Raw genomic sequence first — 24,088 nt, 5'->3', positions numbered from 1 at the left:
ACAGCTCCAACTCTGAATTCTTAAGTTTAAACACCTCATAATCTGATAATTTCTTCTGTTACTTAGCTTTACTTTACTCGGCCTTTGACTTTATCAGTACTTCATTCCCCACTGCCCTCTACGTTTTTACTCTCTTCTACCTTTTTTACTTTATTTTCTCTCCAAGTTAGAGATTGTTATTTATTTTCTTCACCTAGACTCTTACCAGTATCCTTTGTTTTCTTTCCCTCTTGGTCTCAGTGCTAGGGCATGGCAAAACTTCTAGCATGGATCACTCAGTCCATGTTTTTGATGTCTAACTTAGGCTTCTGGAAAAAAATGAATCACTATATGTGTGCAGATGGTTACCTGACTTCCAGATTGATCCAGGGCTCTACAATGGGCAATCATTGTTCTGCTTTGTGGTTTTGAACTATTTGGCTTAACACCTCTTGAGAATTTGGTGAAAGATGGGGTCTGTCTTCAAAAGAGTAGATATAAGAATATACACATAAAGGTTGACTTATAAATTTAGGAGGTTCACAGAAGCCCTGAAACTCACTCACAGACTTCCTAGAAGTCCTTTGAATCTCAGTTAAAAACTCCTGATCTGCATATATATTTGTTCCGTTCACCACCATGTCTTTTCTGTAATCTTCAAATCCTCTGCTTATCCATTTCCTTCTTCCCTTAACACATGACTTCTGTTCACATCATAGCAAAACCAAAAACCATTAGGTAGGAAGTTCCTCACCCCACCAACTCTATAAACCTATCTACATCTATACTACTTCTTTTGCTTCTTCATATAACTTTGAAAGAGGCACCTGTTCTTGTCCATGCTATGAAGCCTACCTACCTTTTCCTTAGGAATCTCGCTGTTTTGTTTCTTCTCTCTAAACTGTACCTTTAGCCTTTTTATCTCCACTCATGCTTTTAAACTTACATAAATCTCTGTCATCTTAAAAGGAACAAAGCCTCATTGAGCTTCATTTTCCTTTTAGCTGTTGGTTCTCCTTTATCCTTCTTTTTTTGTGTGGAGATTCTCTCTCCCTCTCCCTTTGCTCCTCTTGCCTGCTTGTGCTCTCTCTCTCTAAATAAAAAATTAAATTTTAAAAAAATTTATCAGACTTGTCTCTAAAATAGAGCCTCCTATTATTTGTTGACTGGTTCTACAGTGGTTAATCTAATTACAGAAAATGATTACTAAAAGTGATTAATAAATACTTAACAAAATCATACAAGGATGGATGATACAATAGATATAAGGATGTCATTTATTGTATTAGTTACCATTTACTCAGTGTTAACTGTGTGCTAGACATTGATCCAAACACTTGACATGTATGAGCTTCTCTATTGTTCATAGGAACCCTGCAGGGTAGGCACTGTTTTATATTATCCTCTTATGTTATAGAAGAGAAAACTAAAATACAAGAAGGATGAGTACATTGTTCATAGTCTTGATCCAAGTGCTATTGTGTGGTGGGGCCGGGATTTATAGCCAGGCAGTCTAGCTCTAGAGTCTAGGCGTCCAGTCGAGGCTCTCATGCCTCTTGTCCTACTGTATTCCGATTTCATTAACCACTCTGTTAAAATCTAAAATTGTAGCTCACTTAAAAAGGTAGAAAAAAAGGATAAAGATTGTTTTATATAGCTCCTGGATTGAATTCCTGTTAAAGCAGTGTATGATTTTTATTTCATCCAATAAATATTTATAGAGATTTCTAATGTGCCATTGCTATAAAAGATAATTTTTTTTTCCTTTTAAAACAAAGGTAGCGGGCACTTGGGTGGCTCAGTGGGTTAAAGCCTCTGCCTTCAGTTTAGGTCATGATCCCAGGGCAGGGAGCCTGCTTCCTCCTCCTCTCTCTCTCTCTGCCTGCCTCTCTGCCTACATGTTATCTCTCCCAAATAAATAAATAAAATCTTTAAAAAAAAAAAAAAAAGGTAGCACCAGTCTTTCAGGAAAAAAATTAAAATTATGTGTCCCTGCGTCGCAAGCATTTTTGCAACTCTTCTGTTCTCCAAAAATCTTTCCGGTAAAATATAACTTTCTTCCTTTAAAAAAAAAATTATGTGTCCATAAGTAGGGTAGTAAATTTAGGAAATCTTTTTAATAATCTCTTTAAAGTCAGTGTTAATGTCTTTTTCATCTTTGTATATCTGGCACCTATCTTTGTGTATGAAAGCAGGCATATGGTACTTTAATAAATACTAAGTATACTATTAGTGCCTTTTATTCTATTCCTTATTGCATTGTTTATTTATTGCTTTTTATTTTGGTTGAGTCTTGTAAGAAATTGACTTAATTTTTTTTTTTTTTTTTTAACCTAGGGGATGTCCCACTCTTGTTCAAGCTTTGCCAGGCCCTAGCACACAAGTTACTGCAGGCAGCAACCACACGGCCGTACTTTTAATGGACGGACAGGTCTTCACATTTGGAAGTTTTTCTGTAAGGAATTTTTAAGCATTAATAGTATTGCATTGTACCATTGCCTTACAGTTTGTCTGTGTCAGCTGTTTTTTCTGGTTTCAATGCAATTCTTGTGTTATAATTATTGCATATGCATATTTCCTGCCTCCACATCCACATCCAGCATACACAAGACCTGAGTGACATTACTGTGAAATAATTTTCTTCTCTAGTGTACTATTAGAATTTATTAAATTTAACAACTATGTTTAGAATTTGACATGTTTATTCCAGGTCAAAATCCTTTAAGCATTCAGTAGAGTTATTCTGTCATTTGAGAGCTTATTTCCCAAGTGGCTTGCAAAGATTCATTTTTCTTAACTTATAGAACTTTTTCTAATTTAGAACTTCTTAAAAGCCTGATTTTCTTACTAGATTTCTTTAAAATTATAGTTTCCTTTTTCCTCTGCTTTTCTTTCTCTGTCTCTGTCTATTGCCTGTTTTGTTCTCTTTCTGCCAAAGCTTGAAAAAGAGTGAAAATGCTCTGAGAAGTTTTATATAGTTTGGGCATAGTAGAGATCAAGGAAAAGCCTTGTAAGACTGTGCTAATAAGCCTATACCATCTCTGACGTGGGTAACTATTCATAACTCCATAACCTAAATCTCTGGGATATAATTTACAACTATTGATTTTTTTAAATGTAAATGTGTACTTTAAGAAAAAGTCTTTTATTTGGAAATGCTTTTAAACTACAGAAAGATTGCAAAAAGTAAGAATCGTACATAGAACACCTTTGTACTCTTGAACCAGCTTCACCTATTTGGTAACATTTTGATTTGCATTATCACTTGCACATGCATGCTCTTGTTCTCTCTTAAGCACTGTGTGTGTGTGTGTGTGTGTGTGTAAAACATTTTTTCCTGAATCCTTTAAGAATACACTTTGCATATATTATGATCCTTTATTTCTGAATACTTGTATTTTTTTGATTGATCCAACAGTTATTTTTTGGCATTTTTTGGTCTCCTCCAGTTTAAGATCGGGTATTGCATTGGACTGTGATGTCTTTTTAGTCTCCTTTAATTTGTTTCATTTCCATACCTTTTCTTTTTCTATCATGATGGTATTGACATTTTTTAAGAGTATGGTACTTTGGGTTTTGGTGGGTTTTTTGTTTGTTTGTTTGTTTGTTTTAATAAAATAGTCCTTATTTTTGTTTTTCTGATATTTCCTCATGTTTAGATGTAGGTTGTGTATTCCAGGCCAAAATGCTATGTAAGTGATGTTGTGTTCTCCACAGGTATCACATCTGAAGGCACAAAATGCCCACCTGTAAAATGTCTGATTTTTCTACTGCATAATTAGTATTTTTTCTCTTGAAACTAATAAGCAGTTTATGGGTTGACTCTTTTAGTAAGATAGTTTTAGGATATATGCTTCTCTTACAGTTTCCCCCTAGTTAGATTCCCATTCTTGCCTAAACCAGTCTTTACTATAATGATTGCAAAATGATGATTTTCCAACTCCAGCACCCCCTTACATTTACCAGTTAGCCCTTTGCATTTTATTATAAGCAGGCGCCTTCTTTCCCATTTGGGGTGTTTTTGGTTTTTTTTTTGTTTGTTTGTTTGTTTGTTTGTTTTTGGTCCAGATGTATGTATTTGTATTTTCCTCATTACTGTCCATCATTATTTGGGTGCATAGATTGTCTCAGATTTCATGGATCAGAGTCCCTTCGAGCTGGCTCCTGTGTTCTTGTGACATGCCCCTTCACTTTGGGGCATTTCCTTACTTCCTGGCATAACCAGTTGTTTCTGGCTTCTCTCTATCAGTCCTAGAAGCAGCCATTTCTCCAAAAACGAGGGTTCTTTTTAGTGGGAACTAGTTTTAGACACCAGCTGAGCACTAGGTGTATTCATTGCAGTGGGGTGTCTTTAGATCCCCAGTACGCATGTTTATGCATATATACATACATATGGGTATTTTAGAAATCAGAAACCCATACCAGTACCTCTAATTCCAGCCCATCCCCACAGGGGTCTTTCTTAACCTTCACCCATTCCATGTTTGTTTCCTTTCCTCTGCAGTAAGAATTCTGGCTTCTAATACTATGAGTACATGTATTTCTCATTCACTCAGTCCTAAAATATGGTAATATAGTATTATATTTGCTTTTCCCACACCACTGTAAAAACAAACTCACTAAAAGGAGTTCACGATTTGTCTTTCACTCTCACTCCTGCCCCCTCTCATCTGTGTCCTTCCCAACAGCTAAGGTATAATAAGGTTTGTAAATTACTTGGGTTCTTTCCCCCACCCCATTTCAATGGGACTATGTTACTGCTTTGGAACAGAGTTGGATTCATTTGTTTCAGTTTGCCATTTTTTTTATTTAAAAAAAAAGTTAATACTCATAAGCTTGGGTACAAATAACAGATTCTTTGTGAGGAGCAGCAACAGCCAAGAATAACACTTCTCCTTGTCCCTGAAAATAAGCCCTTTCACAGGTCTATTTGTCTCACCCTATCCTGGGGCAGGGGTTCATCTCTGTAAAGTGAGTAAGATGTCGGGAGTTAGGGGAGAGAGATGCCCTTTCAGCATGGAGATAACTTTGGCCTGGACCAATGAATAATGCTCCCTAGGGATGCCAAAGGGAGGGCAGAAAAGGGGGCAGATTCAGAAGACTGTTAAACAGTGGTGTTCCTCTTCTCCCTGTGATAACAGTCTTCCTCCCCATTCCTAGGAATACAGTGGTAAAAAATGCTGACGCCTGGCATGTCCTGTCCTCAAACTTCTAACGAAAGGGGCTTCTGGTCCAGTGAGATAACTTTGGCCTGGACCAATGAATAATGCTCCCTAGGGATGCCAAAGGGAGGGCAGAAAAGGGGCAGATTCAGAAGACTGTTAAACAGTGGTGTTCCTTTTCTCCCTGTGATAACGGTCTTCCTCCCCATTCCTGAGAATACACTGGTGAAAATGCTGACGCCTGGCATGTCCTGTCCTCAGATTTCTAACGAAAGGGGCTTCTGGTCCAGTGCACTGTTTCAGTTTGCTTTTAGTTTTAGGATCCCTCCTCTCATATCTTTAGATATAATTTTATTTTTTTGAATATGTAGAACATTAACATGTTTCCAGAAGTTGAAGTAACACAAAAATAGTGTACTCGGTCAAGTATCATTTCCTCCCATATCCCCTTTACTCCATGTTTGTAAGTAATGAACTTCATTGTTTTCCAGTCTATCCTTCCTGTGTGTATTGTATAGATGCAGGTGTGTTTATATATATGTACACACATATAATTATTTCCCTTTATTTTTCAAAAGGTAGCATTTTATATATGCTCTTTTGTACTTTGCTCTTATCACTTTACTATATCTCCTAGACATCATTCTGTGATAGTTCGTAGAGATCTTCCTCATTCTTTTTTTAAATATCTGCATAGTACCCTTGTACATATACACTATAGTTTACTCAGTCAGTTTCTTAAGCTTGGACATAACTTCCCAATATTTTGCAAGTACTTTCCAATATTTTGCAGTGAAAGCAATAAATATAATTTGAGGCGTACCTTTGTAAGTTTCTAGAAGTAGCTGTCTGGGTTGAGGGTTAGTGCCTCTGCAGTTTTGTGGGCCATTTTTGCATTCTCACCAGCAGTGATTGAAAATGCCTCGCCAGCAGAATATGCTATTGTATCTTTTAATTTGCGTCAGTCTCGTGGGTGAGAAGTGGTCCTGCACACTTTGAAGCCTTCTTCCTGTAGCTGGTGCTGTGTGCCTTCATTTCATATTTTGATGTCAAGGGTTAGATTTTCTCTTTGGGAGATGATTTTGCAAGTGTTTTCTCTAAGTCCTCAATACTCTACTGTTGTCCCTCAGAAGCCGCTTTTGCACTCTCCACCCCTTCCAGCTTGCAGTGGCAGGTCCAGGGTGAAGACTCTTGGAATTTGGTTTTTTCTTTTGGTTACAGGTGACTGAAAGGTCATCGGATTTGCTGTTTCCTAAACTGCTATAGACTTGAGTCATGTGTGGTTTTCTTTGTCCTGTGTGTTGGTTTTATGTTGTTTGAGGGAGAATGTGAATAGTAACTGAAATCAGCCATTTTTGTCCTCTACCTGCAAAAGTCCTTGTTGTGAACTTTTATGAACTTAACTATGGCTCGTGTGTAACCACCTTCTGAATCCCATGGGCCTGTCCAGGCATCTGTTGTATTTTTACACTGCTTTTCTTTACATTAGTTGGTTGATAGTAGGGAATAGATATATATTTCAGTAGTCAGTGACAAATAGAATTATTTTCCTTCTAAAAGCATAATATATCCTTGAATATTATATACTTTGCTCAGTGTTCACATTTTTGTGCTTTTTGGGGGGTTGGGGGTCAAGAAATAAGGATAGACATTGAAAGAAGCTGAGAATTAACATTGAAATTTTGGGCTTCTTCTCTGTTTGTGTGGTTGCCACATTGTTCCCTCCCCTGGTTCCACCCAGGGCTTAAAGCTGCATCGCTTTTGCAGTCACTTTGTGGCTATATTTTCTTGCTGTGGTATTGAAGGAATGATAGAACGTGCTAGAAATCTGATAGTTGGATGAGAATTAACCAGGTGATTTGCAGTGCTCCAGTGTTCTTCAGGTTTTTTGCTAATGATTTCTCATTCCCAGGACTTGCAGATGACCCTGGATGCCATGAGACAGCATTTTCCACCCTCCGTAGTGCTTTGCAGGGAGGGCAAGCTCCTGAACCAGGGGTGGATATATGTTTACCCATCCACCGTCAGCATTCATTGATAGCTACTACTAGCTTAGTAATGAGAGACTTTGTATTATTTTTAAAATTAAACTCATAGCTAACCAACTACCTATACACAGCCATAGTTTTTAAGTGAGTTAACAATTATTTACTTAAAATATCATACCTTACTATTTGGTTATGCTGTTTATCTTAAAACATAAGTAAAATAACTTAGTAACACATAATCATGTGTAAAAAATGTAGTTTTCTAATTGTATTCACAGTTGTAGTATTCATTACTTTGGCCTTTACCTAAATATTTTCAGACTGTGTGATTTTAGTAGTGACTTTCTATCATCTTAAGTACTATTAACTTAAAATATCAAAGTACATAATAGAAGGTAGTAATGACTTTCTATCATCTTAAGTACTGTCAACCTAAAATATCAAAAATATTTTTTTCAGTGATTTTTTTTAAGTGAACAATTTGTAATGCTAATTTTTTTAACATTGTATACTTATTATACTTTTCATTTAAATGCAGGTGACAGTATTTCAGGGCAATTTCTTGGATGAAAAAATATTTCAGCTTTATAGTTATTTTTTAATAATATACTTTGTGGTCTATTATTAGGGGGAGAGGTCCTAAGAATAACAGAAATTATTTTATTCCTTTACAAATTTTGGTCTAAATTTCACATGAATTTCATTAATAAAAAAGTACTAACAATTGATAAGGAATAATTTCTCATAGAGCTGTTTTTGTCTCCTGTCTTCTTAACTTTATAAAAAATTATAGATTGTTTATCTAGGAATGTTGTTAATATGGTTTATTTAATCTTTTAGAAAGGACAGCTGGGTAGACCAATTTTGGATGTGCCATATTGGAATGCAAAACCAGCTCCCATGCCTAACATTGGATCAAAGTATGGACGAAAGGCTACCTGGATAGGTGCAAGTGGGGACCAGACCTTCTTACGCATTGATGAAGCACTTATTAATTCTCATGTGCTGGCTACATCAGAAATTTTTGCCAGTAAACACATAATAGGTAATACCCCCAAACAAACAAATGCTCTTCCCAAAATATTTGTCATGACTGACAATAAATGGTTCATCTTTACCTATGATGAGAGATATAATCTTAGAGCTTTTTGTTTTCTTTCTATTTGAAGAAATTTAAAAGAAGCTTCTAAATGTCTGTGTTTATGTGAATATTTATAAGCTAGAGAGTGGTGGAAATATGAGCTAAATTGTGATAGGATAAAACCTGTATTGGAAGGAGGAATTTTTCTGTATTGGTTCTTGCTAATAAATAATTGGTAGAAATTAATTTCTGTGAAAGGTTACTTAAGTCAAACCTTGAAGTTCCATCTATAGGTATAAATCTACACTTGTGTCTGTGAGATCATAACTAATTATATAATGGAGTGATACAGTATAGAAATTAAGAGCATAAGTTGTGGGTTTAGACAGTCTGAGGTTTTGGTACTAATTCTATTACCTTAAAGTTTTTAATTTATTTAAGTCTCAGTTTCTTCATCTGTAAAATGGATGTAATAATAATACTTCCCTTATAAATAATACTTACCTTCTAAGCTGAGGCATTATAAAAAGATAATGCATTTTTAAGATGGATAAATATCTTTCCCCAAGGCTTGGTACCTGCTTCTATATCAGAACCTCCTCCATTTAAATGTCTTCTGATAAATAAAGTGGATGGGAGTTGTAAAACTTTTAATGATTCTGAACAAGAGGATCTGCAAGGATTTGGTGTGTGTCTTGATCCTGTATATGATGTCATTTGGAGGTAAGCTCTGTTCATAAAATAGAATATTAAATAAGTTCTGATCAAATTATACTCTTGTGGTGATATAATATGCAGGTATAAGGCAGACCTTTTATACATGAGAATTCTCTTGTTTAACTGTGCTTCCCAGAACCTTTGCAGTGTAGTGCAGTGTTTAAGCGTATGTTCTGAGCCAGGCTGCCTTGGATTGTTCCAGATCCACAGTGTGCTTTCTGTGTCACCTTGGAGTGGTTACTTTGACTCTGTGTGCTTCTCTTCTCTCATTTATAAATTTGGAGTGATAATAGTACCTACCTCATAAATTGTTATGAAGAATAAAGAATTCAGAGCAGAGGCACATAGTAGGTACTATAGAACTGTTTGCTGCTATCACTATATTAAGCAGTTTTACTTTCAAGAATTCTGTTGTTAATTATTTTTGATCTGTCAGCAATCTTCTCTGTGTTTTCCATATACCGAATTATTACCAGCTGTGTAGAAGAAATTGTGCCAAAGACAATATAGAATAATTGAGATAACCCTTTATGAATATTCATATATTGATAGAGAAATGTAGAAATGTATAGGATTACCAAACTCTAGAAACTGTAAAAGTGTAGAGAATGGATACAGGTACACTAAAGATTCAAATTATATTGTATTTGCTTTAAATTTGTTATGGTGCTTTATATATATAATAAGTAAAGAGAATTTCTGTCCTCAGCATTTCTGGCTTTAAATTCTAGTAGGAGATATCCCCTGCATTACCAGATTGACGCATCACAGGACTTACCTTTTTTTTTTTTCTTTCCCCCTCTTTCAATGTTTATTTGGCCTAAGTCAGTGGACAGGAATTAGATAAATTGGAAGGTTTAAGTGGCACCAGTGAGGAAAGGGAAAGACTTCTTTGTCTTCTTCCTCTGCCCATGCCTACTTTCATTTCCGTCAGCCTGCCAGGTCTTAAGAAGCCATGTTTTCTGTCAGTCCTAAGGCTGAATTCAGAGTGAAGGAATTACAGTACTTCCCAGGTTGCTGACCAGCCTACTGTCTTACTGTTCATTTTGTGGAAAGGCCTGGAAGCCAGAATTGATTGAGTAGCACTCTGTAGTTTTTCTAACAGCATTATCAGGATAGATTAGATAAGGAGATACTAGAGGTGAGTAGTCTTACAGTAATCCTTATAAAGACATGAAGTGCTGAGAACCAAAATTATAGTGGTCACAGTGAGATAGTGTAGAGGGGATAGAAAGGCAGATGGTATAAAGATAGACTAGTCATTAGTTAGTTACTGATGACAAGTCTGTATACAAGAGACTGAGTTACCAAAGAGCAAGCCCTGGTTTGGACTTCGGTTTAAACTGATGTTTTGTTTTCTATAATCTTTATATGTTTAATCTTTAAATGAAAGAAATTTACATTAACAAAATAAAGATCAGCAGTAGAGACTTTGTTTATGGATACATTCACTAAATTAGAAATACATTCTTTAAATTAGTTACTAGCAGAACTGGATTCTAACAGTATAACTAGAGCTATTTCCCTGGAGTCTTGACAGAACTACAGAACTCAGAAATGTAGTGTGCATTTAGTTGAGCCTCCCCTTCTTCACATATGGTGATGGTACTGGAGGGAGATCTGAAATGCCTTGCCAGGTCCTTGAATATTTACTCCCTTGTTCCAAAACAGATTGAAAGATGAAGGGTAGTCTCCTCAAATGTTTCATTAAACAGCTGGAAGGTGTTTTCTTATAATCAGGATCAGAGATTTATTCCATTTTCTGGCTGGTTTATGTCCTTTGTGTTTTTCATTCAATACTTAGACTTTAGGTTTAAATACTTGCAGTACTACACATTATAGGTTTAGTAGTAGCTCACTTTGACTTTCCTTCCCGAACAAAGTCTGCTTCCTTTTGTATTCTTAACAGCTAACTTCTCTGGGCGCCTGGGTTGCTCAGTGGGTTAAAGCCTCTGCCTTCAGCTCGGGTCATGATCTCAGGGTCCTGGGATTGAGCCCCACACTGGGCTCTCTGCTCAGCAGGGATCCTGCTTCCCCTCTCTCTCTGCCTGCCTCTCTGCCTACTTGTGATCTCTGCCTGTCAAATAAATAAAATCTTAAAAAAAAAAAAGAATAGCAATTTTATTTCCCACTTCAAAATTTACACAAATAACACATAAATATGTGCTGTTACTTTTTCAAATGCAAAGCAAAACTTGAATTGTGTGGTCCTTCAGATGTTCCCCCCCCGCCCAACAAATCCTACTAACTACTCAAATACCTGTGGGTCACAGGTATTAAGTTTGGTTTATATTGTTTGACACTTTTTAAAAATGCATGTGTTTTTTAATACATATAAGAATATATTCATTTTAAAAGCTAAGTTTTTGGGGTTTTTTGCTAAATGACAGTTTGTAGATCTTTCCAAGTCAGTACAGCAAGAACTGCTTTGTTATTAAAATTGTATAGAATTCTATAGTCTGAATAAACCAAAATATACTTATTAGGATATTTCCCTATCCGTGAACATTGTAGATTACTTTTTAATGTTTCGGTAATACCTATATTGCCAGAGTGAGCACACAAACACAGGTGTGTATATACACACACAGTTTTGTACTCATTGAAGTGTATTCCCATAAGATAGCTTTCAAGAAGTGGAATTGCTAGGCCAAAAGATTGGCTCATAGAATTTTGATATATACTGCTAAATTGTCCTTCAGTACTCAGTCACCAACTGCAGTGAGAATCCATATTTCCCCATACTGTCAGCATCAGTATACAGTACTATTATTTTTAATTTTTGCTATTAATTTTAGTCTGTGAATATTAAATAGATACTGTATAGTAAGCAAAGATTGATACAGTAAGATACAGATAAGATTCCCTTGCTCATATAGAAGTTGTCTTTTTTTTAAATAGAAATATAGACTATATGAAAGTGAGTAAATAATACACTTTATAGATCTTAGCATTGTTAAGCTATGATTGAGGTCAACAGCAATGACCTATAGATTCCATTCAGTGGAGACAATATAAATTAAGACCTTAAAGTATAAGAAAGAACCATGCATTTGAAGAGTTAGGGAAAGTTCTGAGCAGGCAGAGCTTAGTAGACCCAAATACTTTGGTGCAAGAGCCTGGTTGTGTTTTAGGAATTTGTAGAAACCCAGTGTGGTTAAAGCATAGTGAGTGAGCAGCATGAAATAAATTCAGAGGGGTAGGCAGGGCCAGGACATGTAGGACTTTGTAGCCTGGATTAGGGAAATAGAATTTTCTTCAAAATAGGAAGTTGTTGTGAGATTTTGAGTTGGGAAGTAACATAAAGATATTATACTTATTGTGTGAAAAAATAAATGGGAAGGAGGCAAGAGTAGTTGTAGGAGGTTCCTGCAGCAGTGCGTGGGAGAGATGATGGCATGAAACTTAGAGTGGTAGTGGTGGGAGGGTGATGGAGAGGAGCATCAGCAGCATATATTTTGGAACAGAGCCAATAAAACTTGTTTGTATTGGAAAGTGGTTAAGGAAAGAAAGTAGTCAAGGATGATTTCCAAGGTTGATTTTGGCATTTGAATAGACATGGTGGCATTAACCAAGCCAGAAAGGGTAGAGAAAGGGACAGATTTTGTTAAGATTTCTGTTTTTGACATGTTAAGTGAACCAGGTTCAAAGGACTGGTCTGGACTGGGATATATATTTGAGAATTTTTAGTTTACAGGTGTATCTAAAGCTATGGTATTGGACAAGATCATGTAGACAGAGAATGTAGGTTGAGAAGGACTTACAAGATTTAGAGAAGTTAGGTGAGATAGGAGAAACTAGTTGGGAGACTAGAAGGAGCAGCTTACGGACTACAGGAAAAAGCAAGAGGGTGTACAGACATAGAAATTAAAGGGGGAGTGGGTCAAAAAGAAGAGTGTTCAGTGATGTTAGATACTGCTGAGGGCTTACCTGAGTAGATGACAAAAAATTCCATTAGGTTTAGCTACTTAGAAGTTATTTGCAATTTTGAGAATTATTTCATGGAAGTGGTAGATGTGCAAACTCGACTGGTGTTTGCAGAATGAGTGGGGAATTTCAGTTCTGGCAATTTGGTAAACTAAATACTTTGAAGGGGGCCCCATGCTTTAAAAAAAAAAAAAAAGTTTGTATTTTTATACATTGGCTTGACACTCAGCCAAGATGTTGCTGATATACTGCCCCTGTCTTCCACCCCCATCTCAAAGAAAGAAAGCCAGCATAAAAATAAAAGTCATACCTTGTGAGGTGACCCTTGAGAAGTAAGCAGTCAGCACTATAAACACAGGATTTCACTAGGGGCAAATGCTGATAAGCAGTGCTGCAGTTTGGAAAACAAGTGTTGTGGTAGATGGAAACTGATCCTGAAACTCTCTTAAGCTTCTGGCCTTGGAATGATGCTAAACTGGGATTAAATAGGTAATACCCTTGTGTCTCCAGCAGAAGGCAAGTGTAAATCATCTTCAGAGAAAACCCCTCCTCTGTTTAGGCCCACAGGGTTTTAATGTATTAACATTCCATCAAATAGGAGTACAAAGTCTAAGATTGCTTAACATATAAACAATATTACTGTTAGTGAAATTCAGCTAAAGACAAGCAACAAGATCAGTTTCATCTTGGAATTAGCAGAAACAATATAAATTATATATGAAATGTTTAAAATAAAAGATGAAATTGATCAAGCAAAAGAAACTCATAATGAGACTCAAAATGATGAGGCATATTTGAAAAACAACCAAACAAAACTTATAAGTGAAGAATAGTTGTTTGCACAAATGCATGAGTAGACCAGATTTGAAGAATTGAGAGGAAATTACATAAAATGCCATAGAGACAAGAATATAAAAAATATGAAAAAGATTTGAAGAATATAATGAAAAGGTCTAATAGAAGTCCAAGAAGGAAATTTTAGAGATTAGAGAAAAATAGAGGAGAAACAGTATTTGAAGAGATAATGCCTAAGAATTTTCCAGAACCAAAAAAAAAAAGATTTAAATTCACAAATATTAGAAATGATGTGTTCCCATTATTTGTAATCAGAAGAATTACAGTGAAACTATAGGACACTAAAGACCAAGAGAAAAGTTTTAAAAGCAACCAGAGAAAAATAAATAAGCACATACCAAAAAACCCAATTAGATTAAGAGATTAAATTAATAAGCAATAGTACTAATTATAGCAGGTACTTTCATAGAATATTCCACACCAAGTATTATTTTTAAGTTTAAAATAAAAAAAATTTTAAATAACTTTTTAATTGTGCTAAAAAACATAAAATGTTACCATTTTTAAGTGTATAATTCAGCAGTGTTAAGTATATTCACACTGTTGTCTAGTAGATCTCCAGAAGTGTTTTCATCTTGTAAAACTTACACTCTGTCGCCAAAGAACAACTCTCCATTTCTCCTTCCCTCCACCCTGGAGCAGCCACGATCTACTGTCTATGCATTTGACAACTTTTGATAAAGAAGTGGAATCATACAGTACTTATCTTTTTTGTGACTAGCTTATTTAACTTAGCATCATGTCCTTGAGCTTCATTCACATTGCACCCTGTGACAGAATTCTTTCTGAAATTTTTAAGACTGAATAACATTCCATTGTATGTTTCTACTGCATTTTATTTATCCACTCATCCATCCATGGTTGCTTAAGTTGCCTCTACCTCTTGGCTATTGTGGATAATGCTGCTATGATTATGAGTGTGTAAATATCACTTCAGGATTCTCCTTTCAGTTCTTTTGGGTATATGCCAGAAGTGGGATTGCTGGATTTAGTTGCTCTTATATTTAGTACATTTGGATCATCAAGCACCATTGATTGAGAAGTCCATCCTTAATAAACGAATCTGAATGTTAGCTGTATCTGACACAAATCAGGTTTTCAAAAAAAAAATGATTATTTTCTATGTAGGCTTACCAGTTATGAAAAAATGAGTACTTTGTTTTTCCTTTCTGTCTACTCTCATACTTAAGCTTTAGGAGCTATGTTTAAAATTATCCACAGCAGCATTTTTTTTTTTTTTGTATTGGAAAATTGAGTGGCTTTTATTTTTTTTGCTATCAGTAATAGAATGGACAAATAGGGGACACCTGTGTGGCTCAGTCAGTTAAGCGTCTGCCTTAGGCTCAGGTCATGATCCCAGGGTCCTGGGATCGAGTCCCACATTGGCCTCCCTGCTCAGCGGGGAGTCTGCTTCTCCCTCTGACCCTCCCCCTTCTCATGCCTCTGTCTCTCTCTCTTTCTCTCAAATAAATAGATAAAATCTTTAAAAAAAAATAGAATGGACATACAGTTGTAATATAGTCACATGAACTATTAATATTTTACAACAAGATGGGTGCCTGGGTGGCTCAGTTGGTTAAGCAACTGTCTTCAACTCAGGTCATGATCCTGGAGTCCCAGGATTGAGTCCTGCATCAGGCTCCCTGGGAACCTGCTTCTCCCTCTGATCCTCCTCCTTCTCATGTTCTCTCTCTTTCAAATAAATAAATAATAAAATCTTAAATATTTTACAACAAGAATAAATGAACTTACAGTTATGCATCACTGTAAAAATACATTGTAAGAATATTGTTTGAAGAAGGGTAACCACAGACTAGCACAGAGTGTATCCTGTTCATATACAATTCAAAATATGAAACTTAATATACAATTTTGATATAAACATGAAAAAAATCATAGAAGCAAGAGAATGGTAAACTCTTTAAATTCAAGGTAATTGCTACTTTTGAAGGAAAAGGGAAGAAATTGAGAAGGGAAGAAGAGCCAGGGTACTTAAAAGATAGTGGCAATATTCTTTTTACTAGTGCATGTTATACCATTATTCTTCATACCCCATTTTGAAAATATTTTGTTACTATTCTTTTGTGTGTACTATGTAGTTGATAAAAACTTTTCCAAAAAGAATTCATAGCAAAAAAAAAAAAAAAAAAAAAAGTGGTAAAGAAGTAGAAGCAGCTTTTTGAGAATTTTTTTGTGGAAGAGATAAGAGAAATGAGATCATGGTTGGAGGGTATTGTGGGTCCCTTATGGGTTACTGTTTATTAGTGTTTGAACCTCTACATACACTTTATTAGTGCTTCCTTTCTGAAAACCACATTGCAGGTCTTTTGCCTGCTTTTGATACTGGATTGATTGTCTCTTATTGGTTTACAGGATTGTGGATATTGTTTTGTCTCATACGTATGTGTCACCTATTTTCTTTCAACTTGCCCTTTGTCTTTAAATGTTTTTATGGAGTTTTTGTTGTATAGAAGCTTCATATATGTATGCTGTTTCTCTGTTACTTATAAAGTATCATGATCTGTAATACTGTTTCATTCAAATTGTTTCACTTCTAGTGACAGATAATTTTATTTATATATTTAACTCAGAGAAAATAATGAACTACATTTTGTCCTCTTTAAGCTGACTATATTCTCTTTGTATCATCAATTGTACTTTGGAAATTTAGAAACTGTATGTTGAAGTGCTGTGATTATTCTTTCTTGAAGGTTTCGACCAAATACTAGAGAACTGTGGTGTTACAATGCAGTGGTTGCTGATGCCAGACTTCCCTCTGCAACAGACATGCAATCCAGATGCAGTATTCTAAGTCCTGAACTTGCCTTACCAACAGGATCCAGGGCTCTCACCACCCGATCTCATGCAGCTTTGCACATTCTAGGTAGGGTTGCTCTTTTGATGATCAGCTAGTTTTCATTAATATGTGCTGAGGATTTTTTTAAAGAATATTTAGATTTGTGTTTCATTTTCTCATGTGTGTTAAACAACAATATGCTAGTTGCAATATACATAAAACCCTCTAACTTAAAGAAATTTGTCAATCCCATAAACACCAACATATCAGACTTGAACCAACACAATTCATGTATGGCCAAACATAAAGCATTCCTGAATATAATTTCTATCAGGCAGATTTTTTAAAATCTGTTTTTGTTCAGCTTAAATATATAAACTTTAAAGATGCAGATGGAATATTCAAATGTATAATTATAAAATTTAATTTATATACATTATTTTAAAATAACATTCTACAAAATATTTTTATATAATTTCGAATTTTATATATATTACTTCTGTTTTTTCTTATATAACACCATTTTCACAACACACCAACTTCCCTTCTATTTAATTTATAATATATAAATTTAATTTATAATACAGCATTTTTTCAGAATTTATATATATTCTTTTCATAGAAATTATATACCAATCCATTTTTAAGAAGACTCATTTATGGTTATCTAAAATTTGCAATTGTGAAATCATATTTCTAAGTATAATTAAATAGATCATTCATGTAATTCCTTGCTTCTTTTTTCTCAAATTTCATGTGGTAATCAGTGTAAATATCCAAACCTTGCATTGATTAAGGTTCTCTCAGGCTGCTGTGTCTTCCTCATGTAGAACTCTAAGAATCTAAAAGTAATTCAGAGTTTCATAAAAGGAAGAACCTCGTAAAAACTCAAAGATTGAGCGAGTCCAACTTTTCAAGTTTTTGCAACATTGACATATAGAATGTGTTTAAATATAATTACCCAAATAGAAGCGAATTCTTACTGGTTGTAGGTATTCTTTCATGAAACATTGTCTAAAGCTTAGAATACATTTTTGAGCACTCTCAGAGTTGATTATTTTAATTCGTCCCCTACAGCATCTCATACCATCAATATAATGAGAAATTTTAATTTCAAGGAGTTGAATTTTTGTTTGTTTGTTTCTAGGTTGCCTTGATACCTTAGCAGCTATGCAGGATTTAAAAATGGGTGTTGCAAGTACAGAGGAGGAGACTCAAGCAGTAATGAAGGTTTATTCCAAAGAAGATTATAGTGTAGTAAACAGGTTTGAAAGTATGTATATTTATGTTTAAGAAATATTGTTATTTAAGTGAAATATATATACATAGATATTTTATAACATTAATTAATATTTGTATCCTTTAGGTCATGGAGGGGGCTGGGGTTACTCTGCTCATTCAGTAGAAGCTATCCGTTTCAGTGCTGACACTGATATTTTACTTGGTGGCCTTGGTTTGTTTGGAGGGAGAGGAGAATATACTGCTAAAATTAAGGTAAGCAGTTTTTGACACTGTTGCCCTTTTTTGTTTGAAGATGTTGGTTTTGACTTAGTTTATGATTTTATATATATATATATAATATATAATAAAGGAGTTGAGGAAACTTTGCTAAAATGCAATGCAGTAATACTAGGTCATGGACTCATTAGAAAATCAAAAGTCAAGATGGGAGGAAATGAACGGAAAATGATTTTTTAATAATTTTAGGCTGAAAGAGACTAGTCCATCTCAGTCCTTTGTGCTGAACTTCCTAGCAGTCTAGGAATAGCAGGACATTTTGATATGCCTCCTTTCTGTTAGCCACTTTAATGACGGGTACACAGCTGTTTTGACACAGGGACATTTTGATGTAGCTTTAAAAGTTTTTTAGCATTTTTGATGCCAAATCCTTTGTAAACAGACATGATCACCCTGAGACAGGGACCAGGGATGAAGCAAGAGATGGAATATGGGGTATGGATTTCATTGGGTAGACAAAATAAAAATAATCAAAAGTCCTCAGTTTACTGTACCTGTTCATCTCAGAAAGGGTCTACAATTATTCCAAGCAAAGGATGTGCTTATTCTTTGAAAATTCACTAAGAGCTTGAATGTTCTACTTCTCAGATTAATCTGGTTTTTGCCTTTAAAAGAGAGGAGCACGTCTCTGGCTCATTTGGTTAAGAGTCTCTTGGTTTTGGCTCAGGTCATGATCTCAGGTTCCTGAGATGGAGCCCCAAGTTGGGCTCCACACTGGGGATGGAGCCTGCTTAAGATTTTCTCTCCCACTCCCTCTTCTCCAATCCCCGACACCTGCTCACATGTGTAAGCTCTCATGCTCTCTCTCCAAAAAAAATTAAAACTAAAAAAAATAAGAGATAATTTTAAAAAAATAAAGTAAGAGAGAAAACTACAGTGTGTGCCTTAATTTCAGTAGCAGGCTTCATTAAAAATTCTAATTAAATGCTATCTGTTTAGGAGATCTTTTCTTACTCCTCTCAGTAATATCTAAAACTTACATTGCTATATTAAAACTCCCTTACTATGATTGTTTTTGAGGACACTTCCCCTAGAAGCTGAACCAGAACTGACAAACTGTTAAAGATACAGCTTCTTTCTGGCTATAATTGGAATACACATGCTAAAGAAATGCAGATAATATGGAAATTAAGAAAGAATTAAAAGCCCCTTGAGTTGTATAGAGGATAGGAATGAAATAATAATTAAGAACACTTAATTATTAATACAGTGGCATAGGTAAGTAGGTAGGTACATATGAAGGAAGGAAGAAGGAAGGAAGGAAAGGAAAAGGAAAACAGTTTTGGTTTTTGGCTTATTTTAGAGCAACTGTTTCAAAGGGTTATTGAAAATGTCTTGATTTGAAGTCAAGATAGAGAAGCAAACACAATGATACAGTGCTAGTTGGCAATGCCTATTAAGTTTTTGAGAAGATACATTTTTTTCTGTCCCTGAAAGGTTTTTCATTTTGTTTTGATAATATTGAACACCATATGACCCTTATCTCCAGTAGCTGTGGTATAGAAGTATATAGGACTTCCATAATGCTGTTTGTATATTAGGTGTGATTTTTTTTTCCCCCAAGTCTCAAATCCCCCTTTTACTCCTCGCATTCACTGAAAGTGAACTTGCCTTTGGGATTCAGTTATTGGGGCACTTGGGTGGTTCAATCGGTTAAACATCTGCCTTTAGCTTGGGTCATGATCCCAGGGTCCTGGGATGAGCCCCACATCTGACTCCCTGTTCGGCAGGGAGTGTGCTTCTCCCTCTCCATCTGCCTCTCCCCCAGCTCATGCTCTCTCTTTCTCTTCTGCACGCATGTTCAAGCTCTTTCTCTTTCTCGCAAAAATAAATAAAATCTTAAAAAAAAAAGAAAATCGGGTGTGTGGGTGGCTCAGTGGTTTAGCCTCTGCCTTCGGCTCAGGTCATGATCCCAGGATCCTGGGATTGAGCCCCACATTGGGCTCTCTGCTCAGCAGGGAGCCTGCTTCCTTCTCTCTCTGCCTACCTCTCTGCCTACTTGTGATCTCTCTCTGTCAAATAAATAAATAAAGTCTTTTAAAAATAAATAAATAAAATTTTTAAAAATCAGTTATTAATGAGTAGATTAAGGTTTTCCAACAGAAATCTATTTTTTCCCCCTCCATTCACCTCTTTAAGGTATACATATTTTTTCTGGCAGTAAATCTTATTTTTTTATTTTGTTTTCGTATTTCTCGTTCATTCTTCTCTTTTGTAGGTTTGTCCTCTTCTACCTGGACACTAAATTCTTCTAAGCCCAGCCCTAGCCCCTGTTTCCTCTGTATTTTCTCCTAAATATTCTCTTCTAAGCCCGAAGTTTAAATAGCTGTCAGCATACCATAATTCCCAAAGTTAGATCTCCAGCTCAGACTTCTTCTTTGACCCATTTCCATGTGAGTGCTTTAAAGGCAGGACAGTTGTTGGTCTTAATGTTGCAACTGAATTCATGCTCTTTCCCCAGGATGTGGCTCTCTTCCAGTGGTTTGTCTCTTGAATAGTACCATCCACCATATACTTGTTACCATAAGGCAGAAACTAGACATCTGTCTTGATGGGTCCTCTTTTATCTCTTTCCTCCTGCTAGAAGACTCTTCCACCACAAACCACTCTGGGCAAAGATACTTGTGTACTTGTCTTGGACTAGCCACCTGGCTGGACTCTGTACATATTCTTAACTTTCTATACTTTCTATTTACATTCTCTCTCTTCCGGTTCCTTCTTGAACCTACTCTAATTGGGGTTTTGCCCCACCCACTCTATCAAAACTGCCCTGGTCAAGAATGTGAGTGATTTTTTTTTTTTTTTTCCCCCTTTTATTAATTTTTTCAGCGTAACAGTATTCATTCTTTTTGCACAACACCCAGTGCTCCATGCAAGAATGTGAGTGATTTCTGATTGCTGAAGCCAGTGGTCAAGTCTTAGTCCACATCTTCCTTAACCAGTTGACCTAATTTAATCCTATCAACCCCTTCTTTTATATATTATCTTCACTTGTCTCCCACAATACCACACTTGGTTTTCCTTCTGTCTCACTGACTGCTCTTTTAAGTCTCGGGCTGGTTACTTATCATCTTCCAGACCTGTACATATTGGAGGGCCAGAATTCAATCTTGGGCACTTTTTAAATCTATTCATCTCTGGAGTGATCCAGCCTCATGGCTTAAGTATTTTTCTTATTATTAAACCTCAAAAGTCATATATACAGCTGCCTACTTTGCTTCTCCACTTGGATAGCTTATGGGTATTTTGGATATAGCATATTCAACACTAATCTTCTGGTCATCTCTCTAAACCTGCTGTTACTATATTTTTCCCATCCCAGCTAACTGACCTAGAATAAACTTTATTCTTCCAACTGCTTAGGCCAAGAATCTTGGAGTCATTATTGCCTTCCCTCTGTCACACCCCACATCCCCTTCAGCAGCAAATACTATTGGCTACACTTAGGGAATAAATCTAGGATCTAACCACTTGTTAAAAACTATCCCTAGTACCAAGTCATTCTAAACCATAGCCATTTTCACCTGTATTATTATAGTAGCCTCCCAACTTATATCCTGCTTCTGTCCTTGTTCCCTTTTGTCTATTTTCAATACAGCAGAGAGATTTTCTTAAAGGGTACACCAAACTCTGCCACTCCTCTCTGTTCAGATTCCTGCAATGTCTTTTTATATTAGATTAAAAGCCACAGGCCTTAGAGGGGCCCACAAAACACCATAGAATTGAGTGTCGTTATCATTCTGACCTTACGTTATACTAGCTGCCTCACTCTAATCCAGCCACACTGGCCTGCTCTTGTTCCTCAGACAAGCCAGGCATACTGAAACCTCAGGACCTTTGCATTGGCTACTACTTCTCACTACAGCTCTTTACTTCAGTACCTGTGTGATCACTTCCTCTTTATCTTTAGGTCTTGACTCTCTGGTGAACCTACATAAAACTAAATCCTCTCCCTTACCCACAAACTTACTTCCAATAGCCATCATTTTTTTGTTTGCATTGTTCATACCTATATGCCAAGTGTCTAGAATTGTGCCTGGCACACAGTATATGTTGAGAGATATTTTTTGAATATAAGCAGGGGAGCCAGGTTAGGAGGAATTCATTAAGGACCTGTATGTCATGATACAAAGAAGGAAATGAGAAACCATTGAAGAATTTTAGAGAAGTATTCCAATCAAATACTCATTTTAAAAAGAGTACTAGGGGTCATTAAACAAAAAGCAAAACTCCTCAGCTTTGTGGTGTATGGGCCAGAGCAAAGAGAGAACAGAGATAAGACTGATGAGTTCTAACTAATAACAGTGAGCATCCTTGAATTGACAAATTTTGGTACAAGCAATAAAATAGATGTAGTGATGGCAGAAAGATACGGAAAAAAGGATTATTCCAGGTTTTTTATCGGAGTGAGTAGGTGAGTGATAGTGCCATTAATCAGAACAGGGGAAGCAGGAGAAAGGGGAGTGAGTCCCTTTAGAGCTAATGAGATCCAGCTGGTGGCAGGCGGTGTGTGGCAGGTAGATGTAGTGACTGTTGAGAACAAGATCTGAGCTGGAGACAAATTTTCACATCATTAGCATATAATTGAAAAAATGAAACATCTAGCAAGTAATTGTCTAGTAAGTTCCCTTCTCTTTGTCCTTAGTGTTTTGTCTGCCTTTTTTGTAGTTCACTGCTATAATTCTCCAGAGAAATAAGGGGTTTTCAATTTGTATTGGTCTATTTTTAAAGAAAAAAGATCTCTTCCTGATAATTCTCCTTTATTTTCACTTAATTTCCTCACTTTTCCTCTTTGATATCATCTATCTTATCCTTTTCCCAGACTGTTTGGTCCTCCCCTTGTTTTATAACCATTTGTTTCCTACTCTTCATCTCCTTTTCCCGTGCCGTATTACCTTGAACTACTTTTTGTATCTGTGTTTTTAAGGATGCTTATCTTCTGTTATTCATCTGTCTCTCCATAGCTAACACTTTTGTAGCCTTTCTTTCTGGGTATTTTTCTAAGTGCTCCATAAATATTACTTTTTGTAATTCTCAACAATTACTACAAAGTAGACACTGTTAATGTCTACGTTCCTTTTATGGATGAGGAAACTGGATCCCAGATCTCACAGATTCTAAGTGCTGAAGCAAAATTCTTCCCCATTTGAAAGCTCACGTGGATAAAATGCGTTGGTTGAGTTCTCTCATTCTGTCACATGTTTATATTTGGTACAGAACAGCTGAGAACATTTGCTATAAATAGATGAATGTATAAATAAGGAAGACTGAGATTAACATAGACCACAAGTTTCTTAATTTAAATATATAGGGTTGTATATTTAACATTAAAAAAGCAGGCATTCTGATTTTTATATTCTGCAGTGTCCAACACATTATTGGAAACACACAAAATTATAAACATATTATTCAGCAGGTTTGCATGACTGAGCAACTGGACATGATGTGTTTTTCTCCTTTTCCCAGCTGTTCGAGTTGGGTCCTGATGGAGGAGATCATGAAACCGATGGAGACCTTCTTGCAGAGACCGATGTGTTGGCTTACGACTGTGCTGCCAGGTAAAGATTTCCTCATTACTCAGCAGCATCCTCACATACTTAATATAAAAAATTCATTGTGAGTGAAGAAATGTAAGAATGCTGTTTTAAATAATCTGTGGGGACGCCTGGGTGGCTCAGATTGTTAAGCATCTGCCTTCAGCTCAGGTCATGATCCCAGAGTCCTGCGATGGAGTCCCACATCACGCTCTCTGCAAAGCCCTCTCATCCCTCTCTCTCTGCCTGCCACTCTGCCTACTTGTGCTTTCTCTCTCTCTTTCTCTATCAAATAAATAAAATCTTTAATAAATAAATAATTTGTGATCAGATGCTTGAGAAATTAAGCTGTATATTAGGTAAGGTAAGTGTTACATTTAACAGGACTGTACTAAAACTTACAGTGTTTTCCATATTTGAATTTTAAAAGATAAAATATTTCTCCATTGAAGATGAAAATATACATACATTTTGCACACTTTTGTTTTCATGTATCACTTAGAGAGCACCTACTGTGCTAGCTTTCTAGT

At 35.9% G+C, this 24,088-nt stretch overlaps 1 protein-coding gene across 6 annotated transcripts in view; it reads left to right on the top strand.

Moving 5' to 3' along the window:
• The window catches only part of MYCBP2 (MYC binding protein 2), a 275,059-nt gene that overhangs the window by 97,396 nt on the left and 153,575 nt on the right, over positions 1-24,088 (top strand). For all 6 annotated transcript variants that reach the window (XM_046028200.1, XM_046028199.1, XM_046028201.1 and 3 more), the window contains exons 21-27: positions 2,317-2,434; positions 7,970-8,174; positions 8,780-8,933; positions 16,421-16,593; positions 17,654-17,779; positions 17,873-18,000; positions 23,491-23,582. In XM_046028200.1, the coding sequence (XP_045884156.1) occupies positions 2,317-2,434; positions 7,970-8,174; positions 8,780-8,933; positions 16,421-16,593; positions 17,654-17,779; positions 17,873-18,000; positions 23,491-23,582 (996 nt within the window). The remainder of the gene's footprint in view (positions 1-2,316; positions 2,435-7,969; positions 8,175-8,779; positions 8,934-16,420; positions 16,594-17,653; positions 17,780-17,872; positions 18,001-23,490; positions 23,583-24,088) is intronic.

This window comes from Meles meles, chromosome 14, assembly GCF_922984935.1.
Source record: "Meles meles chromosome 14, mMelMel3.1 paternal haplotype, whole genome shotgun sequence".
Taxonomy (NCBI): Eukaryota; Metazoa; Chordata; class Mammalia; order Carnivora; family Mustelidae; genus Meles; species Meles meles.
This window is presented reverse-complemented; position numbering and strand designations above follow the sequence as displayed.